Below are 11,259 nucleotides of genomic sequence, written 5' to 3'. Positions count from 1 at the left end.
CACTACTCTGAACCCACTTAGCCCTTCATACATAAGGAAAAATGGTCACCACCATTTGCTACCTGGTCCAACAGACAGACAGACCGACCGACCGACTTATTATTTATTTGAGACAGAGTCTCAGGTGGCCTTGAATTCATTGTGTAGTTGACCTCACTATGTGGCCCAGCTAGCCTTGGAATCATGGCAATCTTCCTGCCGCAGCCTCCTAAACACTGGGATTACAGGTGTACCTTTTTATTTTTCTAGATTTAAAGGCATTTTATAAATAAAAAAAAGAAAGCTATTTCAATGAACATTTTAGTAAGACTGTTGAAGTAGTAAACCCAATTTTTTTTTCATGTTTTTGGTTTCAAAGGTATACACTTCTGCTATGGGCAAAGTCCTCTAGTACATGCAACTAACTGCCCACTAACTGCCATGTCTGAGGCTACAGCACAACCTATTATGGGATGTCAGAATCCAAACACCTCTTCAACAAATTCTCACTCCTCAGGACCTCTGATTCTTGTGTGTGTGCTGTCAGAACACCCCACTTTTGAAACAGATTCATTTTGTTAAAAACACAACAGCCATCTTCTTTGCATTAAAACTGCAAAATGCTTTCATTTTTTAGCTTTGACTTTTCACATTATTTACTTCCTTCCAATCACCTTTGAACACAAATCCTTTTGCATTTATCCACTTACTTTGTGGATAATATGTGTTAAATAAATGTTGGTAGTCAAACATTATAAAAGATACAAGAGCCAGGATTGGTGGTGCACACCTATAATCCTAGGGCTTGGAAGGCTAAGGCAGGAGGATCGCTGTGAGTTCAAGGCTAGCCTGCATTACAAGATAAGCCCAAGGCCAGCCTGCACTGCACGATGGGACCCTGTCTCAAAACAAACAAAAAAAAAACCAGATAAACCAAGCAAGCAATCAAGCAGGCATCATTATATATGTTTTTTTTTTTCTAATCCAAACAAGATGGCCCAGTTTCTCCTCGAAGTAGTTCATGAGGAAATCCTTCCTGTAGAATGGCTGCCTAGATGAGAATTCCACATTTCCTTTTTTTTTTTTTTCCAAAGGACTTTTTTTGGTCTTATTTTCACTATTTTCTTTTTTTTGGTACCGGGAATTGAACTCGGGGCCTCGCGCTTGCTAGGCAGGTGCTGCGCCACCGAGCCACATCCCCGGCCCTCCACATTTCCTTTTAATCTGCCATAAAACCATACTGCTCACTTGCCAATTCTTGAGTTTGGAAGAACTCATCTAAGCCATCGTCAGATAACCTTAGCTTGGGGTCTACCCTAGCCACTCAGTCTTACTGCTATCACTGGTTCCTAATGCTACTGTCTGCCTTCTTTGTGCATCTGCTGATTTGCCTGAAACTGAGAATGTCCTCCTCTCAATTTTCTTCTGTTTGCCATCATGGATAGGAAAAGAAAGTTTTGTCTTCTCAGATGCATTCAATGAAAGGTAAAAAAGTAGACTCAAGGGTCTCCAGTCCTTTTATCTGGTACAAGACCTTCACATTAGCTACAATCCCAGTCCTTTATTTTATGTTTTATTTTGAAACAAGTTTTCACTAAGTCATGAGGTTGTCCAGACAGGGCTTGAACTTAACAATTCTTTCTCAGCCTCCCAGAATACCAAGCCCAACTCTCCAATCCTCTTTTGTTTTTTGCAATACAGTGGGCAAGGCTGTAAGGTTATGGAGGAAGTAATCATGACCATTACTTCACTTATGCCATCTACTACCCAGGTATTTCATGATCCTTCCATCTTCTGGTGATTTTTGTCTTTTTTAGCCTATTTGAAAATAGATGCGGGGGTCTTGCGAGTTAGCTCAGTTGTTTAAAGCGCCTGCTTGGGCAAACTCAGGTGAAAGGGATGGAGGTTCGATCCCCAGCTCCACAAGCCGCACCAAACCTACCCTTAAGGCAGCCTGAAGTAGCCCCAAAAAATCCTGAAAACAGATGATGAGGCCAGGGATATAGCTGAGTGGCACAGCACCTGCCTGGCAAGTGCAAGGTTATGAGTTCAATTCCTGGTACCAAAAGTAAAAATTAAAAAAACCAATAAGATAGATGCATAGTGTTGAAATATGTATTGGAACTAATGTTTGATGTATATATGACAGAAAAAGTTTCAAAACAGGAAAATTCGTCTCCAACACACATAAAGTCAGAAAGAAAGACCAACCGACCGACCAACCAACCAACCAAAGGGCCCATGTGATAAAGTTAAGACAGAGTTTTACTCTATTTTTTAAAATCTTATATGTTAAAAAAAAAGTCTTGTGGGGCCAGGGAGATAGCTCAGTACAATGAGCGCTTGCCTGGAAAGCACAGGGTCCTGAGTTCAATCCCCAGTACCACAAAAATAAAGTCTTGTATGTTTTGCCAGGCATGATGCCACACATGTAACCCCAGCATGTAGGAGGCTAAGGCAGGACTGCCATGAGTTAGAGGCCAATTTGGGCTACATAAGCAAATTCAAGGCCAGCCTGCACTGCATAGCAAGATTCTGTCTCCAAAAATAAATCTTGTATGTTTTCTCTAAGTTCTTTATAGTTTTGTTGTTTGTTTTTTGTTTGTTTTTTTTTTTTTTTTTTTTTTTTGCAGAACCAGAGATTGAACTCAGGCCCTTGCGCTTGCCAGGGGAGTGCTTATTCCACTGAGCCATCGCCCCTTCGTAAGAATTCTGCAAGAGGATGAAAGTCAATCAATATTATTCCCTAAAGGACTTAAAAAAGAAAGCTCTCCAGAGGCTGAGACAGGAGAATCACTACAAGTTCAAGAGCAACCTGAGCTTATAGTGAGTTTATGGCCAGCCTGAACTTCATAGACTGACCTTGTCTCAAAAAAAAAAAAAAGAAAGCAAGCTGAAAAGTAAAACATGAACTGGTCGTGGTGGCACACATCTGTAATCTCAGCACTCTGAGAGGCCAAGGCAGGAAGCTCACAAGTTTAAGCACAACCTGGGCAACTTAGCAACAGCTTGTCTCCAAATGGATGTAGTTCAGTGTGAAGAGCCTGGGTTCAATTCCCAGTACAAGTGAAAAAAAAAAGGGAGGGGGGAGATGAGTAGGTCTCCTGAACACCGACACAATGAGAGTTAAGATCTTAAACTTTATTTAAATTGCATCCGTGTCCCAAGTGATAAGGGCTCAAGACCAAGAAGAGCTGCATTTCTTTTTATAAAAATGAAAGGACCCTCGCAAAAAATCCAAAAGGGTAATAATAAGTCTTCTGCTCTAATACCAGGAGAAACTACACTTACAGTTTGATCACAACCATCAAAATATAAACTATGTACATTCAAATGCATTGTTACGGTTTGTGTCTAGTTGTCCCCCCAAAGCCTCATGCAGTCATGGATCAGCTCCTAGAGTTTCTGATTACTGTGGGTATGGACGCTGCACCTGCCAGGGGGCAGGTAATCTGCATTACAATGTAAAGGGGAGAGAAACTAGCTCCATGAGCTGCTGGCCTTCCCTCTGGTCTCTAGTGCTTTGCTGCCACCAAGAAAGATTGCTCTCTGTCATGCACCGCGCTGCCTTGGAGCCAGCTGAGTATGGACTAAAACCTCTAGTAACTGTGAGCTAAATAAATAAATCTCTCCTTCCTTCATTTTGGGTGTCGGGTATTTGTCCCAGCAACAAGAAAAGAATAACGGAGACAAGCATGTATATATACATACGGAGGTGGCACCTGTTGTTTCCCTGAACACAGCAAGACCACACTGTATACCTAACAGCCCCACACGCACCCGCCCAACAGACTGTGGGCCCCTTTCAAGTCTCTGTACATAAGTCTACCACACTCTGGTACTTGCTGAGCTCAGTGCATCACGGAAGCTGTTCCTGTGTTTTTCTAATTTTGGGTATTGCAGCTATGACCACCTCATTCCTTAACAGCTCTGATACTGAATAAAACCATCTTTTATTAGCACAATTCTTAGCTTAGAAAAAAACCCATGTACTTTCCTACCTCAGGGCCTTTGCTCCGTGGCTCCCTCTCTGGGAATGTGTTTCAGAACACAAATGACTTCCCAGGAGGTCTCCTCAGAACACAGTGCCACAATTCCAATCTGGAGATTTCAAGTCCTCCTAATCCCCGCCAGTCTCCTCTCCCAGCAATCACTGCACTGGTTCAGGATACTCATGTTACTGCTTGTCAGCTCCACTGCCTAAGTGCCACAGGGCCAGGGAAGGTGCTGGCCTTTTTCACGACATGGCCTAGCACAATGCCTATCATGGAAGAATTGGACCACACCTGCCCTTTGGAGAGAAAACACTGGATTCATTGACTTTTTAGAGATGGTGAAATTGACCTTCCATGCAATCATATGCTCTACAAATTTTCCACAACAAAAATGATCATGTTTTACAACATCATTTCCAGTGTTTACAAGCTGTGGGGAAATAGGCTATGCACATCCTGTTGGCAGGGATCTAAAGTGGTACCACCTCTGTATGGGGAGATGACCCTGCACATCACCATGCTTACCCTGTGGTTGAACAATGCCATGTCTGAGATAAATGTCTGTGGATTTAAAAGGTTTCATTCACTACAACAATGCTCCTCACCAAATGTTTTCTGAGTGAGAAAATTGGGGGAAAAAAGTAGCTTTTTGCTCAAGTCCCTGATTAAAACGTAAAACTGGTTATATTCACACAATGGAATGCTGTACAACCATGAAGAAGTTCTGAGATATATACTGAACTTTTCCAAGAAATTGTAAGTGAATGACAACATATTCATAATAAACAATTTAGTGAAAAAAGTGCACACTGGACAATATGACCCCATTTTGGTAAAACAGGTACATATATTCAGGTACAAAGACACTGACATCAACCAAGATGTTCATAGTGAGCATCTCCAAGTGATAAATTTATATGTTTATTATTTCCTTCTTCAAATTTAAAAACCGTTCTAATTTACATGTACTACTTTTGTTGGTTTTTGGTTGGGTTTGTTTTTTTTTTTTTTTTGTGGAACCAGGGATTAAACTCAGGCTCTTGCGCTTGCCACGGAAGCGCTTATTCCACTAAGTCATCTCCCCGGCCCCTACATGTACTACTTTTAAGAACAAAAAATTAGCTACACCTGTTGACTCACATCTGTAATTGCAGCTACTTGGGAACAGAGGCAGGAAGATTACAAATTTGAGGCCAACCTAGCAATTCAGCAAGAGCAAAGTTAAAAAGTGACATGCAGCTCTGTTCAGTGGTAGTGTTCCTGGGCTCAAATCTCAGTACCAAGAGCAAAAAAGGAAAGGGAGGAAACACAGGAGGGAGGGAAAGTGAGACCACCAAAACCAAGGGGGTGAAACATTAGCTAAAGCCAGTCTTCCAGCCTTCTGAAAGGCATTGTCTTTAGCCCAAACCACAAAGAGCTAAAAATAGTCAGAGGAGGGGCCAGGGAGATGGCTCAGTGGAATAAGTGCTTCCCAGGCAAGCACAAGGGCCTGAGTTCAATCCCCGGTTCCGCAAAAATAAAAATAAAAATAGTCAGAGGAGAGACACCCACAGGCAGTGGTAGATTTAAACTCCTGCAAAGCCCCTTAAAGAATTCAGCCAGGAAAACGTGTCCACCACTGCCTCAGATCTGTACCTCAGATTCACAGACACAAATAGCTCTTCTCCTTTATAGCAATGTGTGAGTCCTCCCAGAAGAACTCAAAGGAGGGCTGAGAAGTATGGCTCATACTACAGAACAATGGTTTCCAGCCCCTGTATGTGCTTCAGAATCACCCCAAGAGCACACAAACAATAACAGAGCAAAAGCCAGAGGGCTATGTTTCACCTTAGCCCTAATGTACTGTAATCAGATGGATTGACCCCAGGCATTTTTTTCCTACACTTCTCAAACATTCTAATGCAGACAACCCACACACCAGTGTCAGGAAATCATCTATCAATTACTAGCTAAAGGAAATGAGAAACACCTCCTCCATGTGACTCCAGTTAAATTGGCACCAAAGGCAAGCAAAAACAAGGAAAGAACTCCAAAATAAGATTACACTAGTATTCTGGTGTTTTAACAAACTTCATTGAGATTTGCTGAAAATAAGTGAGAAGGGCCAGGGAGATGGCTCAGTAGAATAAGTGCTTCCCTGGCAAGTGCAAGGGTCTGAGTTCAATCCCTGGTTCTGCCAAAAAAAAAAAAAAAAAAAGAAAAGAAAGAAAATAAATGAGAAACATTACAGCCCAATTCTCTTCTGTTTGGTTCTCAGACTCAGATCATCCAGAAATGTAGCACAGTAAGAACAACAAAGCACTCCTGTGCAGCCAATCACAGGCCTTGGGGCACCCTCCTGTGCCAGAACTTCTGCACAAAATGGCCCCCAGCAAGGGCCTGCCTATGGTCACTTGGGTCCCCATCTTTATTTTTTTAAATGTATTTAGTACAGGGTCTACAGGGTCTACAGGGTCTAACTACACAGATCAGACTCATAGTGATCCTGTTTTCAGCCTCCCAAGTGTTGGGATTACACGTGCACACCACCATGCCCAGTCTCAATCAGTGTCTCAGTGTGCCCCGGGGGGAAGGACTGGCAAGGTAGACCAAGATAGTCTGCCTAAGCATGCGCTTTAGTCTGCTGAGCTATCTGGCCGGCTCAGAGGTCTCCATCTTTCATCACACTCTTAGCCCAATGGGTTCTTTGTGAACTCATTACCTGGAGAAGGAAAGTCAAGTTCTACTCTTAGGTATTTTCAGGAGAAACTACTGTTTTTAAACAGAACCATGAAATTTCAATGTTCTCTACTCACCAAGTTTCTTTCTCAATCTGTGGTGACTGGATTTGTAATAAAACTCTACTTTACCAGCAGTAATCCCTAATGTGTTGGTCCTCAATAACATGGAGCCATCTGATTCCCTAAAAATTATATTCCTATTTAACTACAAAAAGTGAACAGGAGAATCACTATTGAGTCCAATCTTAGTGATAAATTTATGTAATAAGATTTTCACCTCAATACAAACAAAATCAATTAACTATCTGCTTGCTTGGATCTAGGCTCTGCACTTGTTTAACCTATACAGTATGGACAGGTGATGCCATGATTCCTGGGCACAGCCCTCAAGACACTGGCAGCTTTTCTATTTCCTATTTTTCTTACAGTCTTGCCACCAAGCCATGAGACAGTGTAATCAGTCATTGCATAGATCACCATGCAAAGATGAGCTACCCCACCAAGGCCTGCAGATCTGGGAGCAAAGTTAAAGTGTCTCCAGATGTTTAAAGCATCACTAAGTTCTGTGAGGGTCTGTCAAGTAGCAATGGACAACAAGCATTTCTACATTACAAAGAATGGCTTGCCTGGGGAAATAGCTCAGTGGCATAAGCACTTGCCTGGCAAGCACAAGGTCCTGAGTTTAATTCCTGATACTGGGGGGGAAAAAAAGAACAGCTGGTAAAACACAATACACAATTCTATTGTATACACAATAGACTAGTAGGTCCCAACAAGCACAATGATTAGCACTATGCACACATCTACACCTGTTCTCACAGCTGAACAGTCAGACCTTCCAATGTGTTTGTACCATACCATACTCATGTAACTCAAAGCAATCAATGTAAAAAGTAAAAAAGGTGTGTGACTATTTTGCTAGAGATCTAAAAAGGAAAAGAAGGGACAGACTACAGGGCACTAAACCTTGTAGGCTATCAAATAAGAAAAATTACGGGCAGCTGTCAACGTATCTTCTCAGAAAAAATAACTTGAGGCAATGTCTTTCAAGCCACCTCCTATTCTGTCCCCCTTACCTCCAGCCTCTCAGGCGGGGGCTCATTCTGCAGGATCCGCAAAGCTTTAGCAGCAGCATCATGTTTCACAGCCTGTCTCGTTTTTCCTTTCCCATTAAACTGCTGTCCTCCCACAGAAAGTTCAACTTGATAAAGTAAAGGTGGAACTGGGAATGGGTAAAAATACCTAAAAATAAGAAGAAGTTAGAAAATTACAGTCTCAGGTTAATAAGTCTCTAACAAATTCCAAATATTTTCTTCATCACAGCCTAATTACACTAGGGCTTGCTTGCTAAAAATGACTCTCCAGAGATTCTGTGAAAGTTTAAACTGGATTAGAACTGCTACATATGGGGCCAGGGAGATGGCTCAGTAGAATAAGCATTTGCCTGGCAAGCACAAGGGCCTGAGTTCAATCCCAGGTTCCACCAAAAAAAAAAAAAAAAAAAAGAACTGCTACACAATGTACAGTATACTGTGTGTACATAGGATACCTGTGTACTTTTTACTGGGCAGCCATCCACATTTATGTTCTATAAAATACAGTAACTTATAAATTACATGACTTTAATTTATAATGCTAGCCTATAATGAAAAAAATCTAAGCCCAGCTTTGGCTGAAACAGAAATTAATTTGCTTTATTTCCTCCAACTTTCTCCAATTACATATCTCCACAGGAGGTTCTGAATTTTATTACTTTTATTTTTAGGCTCTGAATTTTAAAGCTAACATTTTTTAGAAAGGATGGGGGTGCTTAATGGTTTGAGTTTATGGGGCATGCCCAAGACCCTGGGTTCAATTGTCAAGGCTGCACCAAAAAATATACAAATAAAATAAATTCTAGAATAAGAGCCCATAGTTCAGCTCCTGATTTCTTACATTTCTAAAGTTCATGTATTTTTAATATATATATATATGTACTAGGTATATATTTGGGGTGTGGAGGGAAAAACTTGGGATTAAACATAGGGCACAGTGAACTAAAACCCTAGCCATTGATTAACTGACTGAGACAGTGTCTCACTAAGCTGCCTAAACTGGGCTCAAACTTAGAATCGTCCTACCTCAGTCACCCAGAATGCTGAGATTGCAAGTGTGTGCCACCATACACAACTCTTTTTTTTTTTTACAATTCTTCAGTTTACATTTCTAAAATGTCTTTGTAGCCCTCCCCAAAGAAGGCAGGATAATGAAGGGCTCTACTCTGATCACCAATCTATCTAGTAATGTGCTTACCACCTCCAGCAAAAGATTTAACACATGGTACTTTCAAGTTTCAATTAGTATTTTATAGCCCAAGTCTATTTACAAAGCACACAAGTTCAAAATTCAAAAATCACCCAATCCAGAAGCTGGGCCTGGTAACACTCAACTTTAATCCCAGCACAAGGGAGGCTGAGACAGGAGAATCAGAATGAGTTCATGGCTAGCCTCGACTACATAATGAATTCCAAGGCTAGCCTGGGCTACACAGCAAAAAGCCCTGTCCCAACAGCAACAATCACCACCACCTGGAAATCTATGAATGCTAAGAACGACGGTGCTGGGGAATCATGCTCAAGCAGGATTCAGTTACACAAAGCAGCTGCGATATCACTCTCTAGCCCCACAGCTCATGAGGAACATGCTCAAGCCTTTTCCAAAGACAGAAGCTACATGAGCACAAAGATGTTTCCAAAGGTACAACACAATCAAAGCTTACTTCCCCATTTGGCAGGCCCAAAGATGACCAAATCATTATTCAGTCCATAATTTATAGATGCTAATCTAGGGCAGTGATGGTGAACCTTTTTTTTTGGTACAGGGTTTCACTACGAAGCTCAGACTTGTAGTGTTCTTACTGTTTTAAGCCTCCCCAGGGCTGGGATTACAGGCATGTGCCACCACGCCCTGACTCAGTCACTGCTCAGTGTGCCCCAGGGGCAGGACTGATGCAGCATGTAGGACCGGGCATTGAACCCTGGTCCCTGCACTTGCCAAAGCAGGTACCTAGTACACTGAGCTTTCTCACCAGCCCAACAGTGAACCTTTTAGAGACAAGTGGCTAAACTATACCCAAAACCTGTTTATTTGTTTGTTTGTTTGTTTGTTTTGGGGGGATGCTCAGGATGCCTTCAGGGCAGGTCCGGCTTGGCTGGAGGATGAGGGGATCGAACCACAGCATCCTGAGCCTGACTTCTTTGTTTCAGCAGGCATTTAAACACCTGAGCTAACAGGCAGGCCCCCGTGCTTATTTAATTGTAAAATGCCAATACTAAAATTAAAGCTGAATACTGAGGTTTTAGTTTAGAAAAAATCAACTGACACATTAACATCTTTTGTTGTTAAAAAGTAACACGCATGCCATATGCTCACCACCACTGGTCTAGGTAAGAGATATATTTTCAATTATATTTTGCACAGAACTGAACACATACATACCTTGGTGGGTAAGCACCTCCTCGCATGCTGTAGTTATAGGTGGACTGCATCCGAGAGTAGGGATCAACAGGCTTATACATTGGTTTTTTTCCAAGTTTCATGCACAGTACATTTAGCTCAATGGTAGGAGTTATGCTTTCTGTAAAATAGAATCAAAACAAGGAATGCTTATTCTGACTTGAGGATGATCACAAAACATTTTTTTTTTAAATAGTATGCTATTAATTCATGATGCACTACATAAAGGGACCTGAACACTTCAGTGCTAAGCTTTAGTTCAGGAACTCCAAGAATTTGCTGTGATTTCTTGATATTGTAAGAGATATCAAAGAGAGCAACAATGTAGCCCAAGACGCTAATCCAAGTGAAAGGTACACAGCTTTCAGAAATAAATTCCAACACAAATCAAAATTCTTGCTTAAAAATTCCATGTGACTGGGGCTGGTGAGACGGCTCAGTGGTCTAAAGCACCTACTTAGAACAAGCTTAACAAAGCACAGGGACTGCGGTTCAAACCCCCAGCACCACATGCCAACCAGCCCCGCCCCCTGGTGGGCTGAGCTGGCCACACACACACACACACACACACACACACACATTCCATGTGACCATTCAAATTACTTTATTGTTTGACCAATATCACATTGGTCATCCGGGTTTACTGTGCTTGTGCACACCATTTATTTGAATGAAACACTTATTAAGGACCAATGCAAAGTACTATACTGTGCTGTGCTAATCTTTTTTTCTTCTTTCTTTCTTTCTCTGTGGTCCTAGGGATCAAACCCAGGGCCTTGTGCGTGCAAGGCAAGGGCCCTACCACTGAGCCACATCCCCATCCTCTACTGTGCTAATCTTCAGGGACATAATTCCTGACCTGAAAGAGCTCAAAGAAAATAAAACACAAAGAACTACAACAGTGGGGCAGGTGCTATGGGCAAGAGGTAAAATGACTAAGAACTGAAATTTTCTTTGAAGACAAATCCAGAAAACACTAAGACATCTCCAATCTTGGCATAACAGGGCTTGATGTGTGGTCATATCGCTTAGGAAAATTAGTTTGATTTTTTTTTTTTTTTTTTTTTTTT

The 11,259-nt window shown here is 41.7% G+C and overlaps 1 protein-coding gene across 2 annotated transcripts in view; it reads right to left on the bottom strand.

Moving 5' to 3' along the window:
- Stau1 (staufen double-stranded RNA binding protein 1) overlaps positions 1 to 11,259 on the bottom strand; it is a 78,343-nt gene that overhangs the window by 32,619 nt on the left and 34,465 nt on the right. For both annotated transcript variants that reach the window (XM_023720709.1, XM_023720710.1), the window contains exons 2-3: positions 10,172 to 10,310; positions 7,771 to 7,936 (exon numbers count right to left, since the gene is read on the bottom strand). In XM_023720709.1, the coding sequence (XP_023576477.1) occupies positions 7,771 to 7,936; positions 10,172 to 10,272 (267 nt within the window). In that variant the 5' untranslated portion in view covers positions 10,273 to 10,310. The remainder of the gene's footprint in view (positions 1 to 7,770; positions 7,937 to 10,171; positions 10,311 to 11,259) is intronic.

This window comes from Octodon degus, unplaced genomic scaffold (genome assembly GCF_000260255.1).
Source record: "Octodon degus isolate 3935 unplaced genomic scaffold, OctDeg1.0 scaffold00077, whole genome shotgun sequence".
Classification (NCBI taxonomy): Eukaryota; Metazoa; Chordata; class Mammalia; order Rodentia; family Octodontidae; genus Octodon; species Octodon degus.
This window is presented reverse-complemented; position numbering and strand designations above follow the sequence as displayed.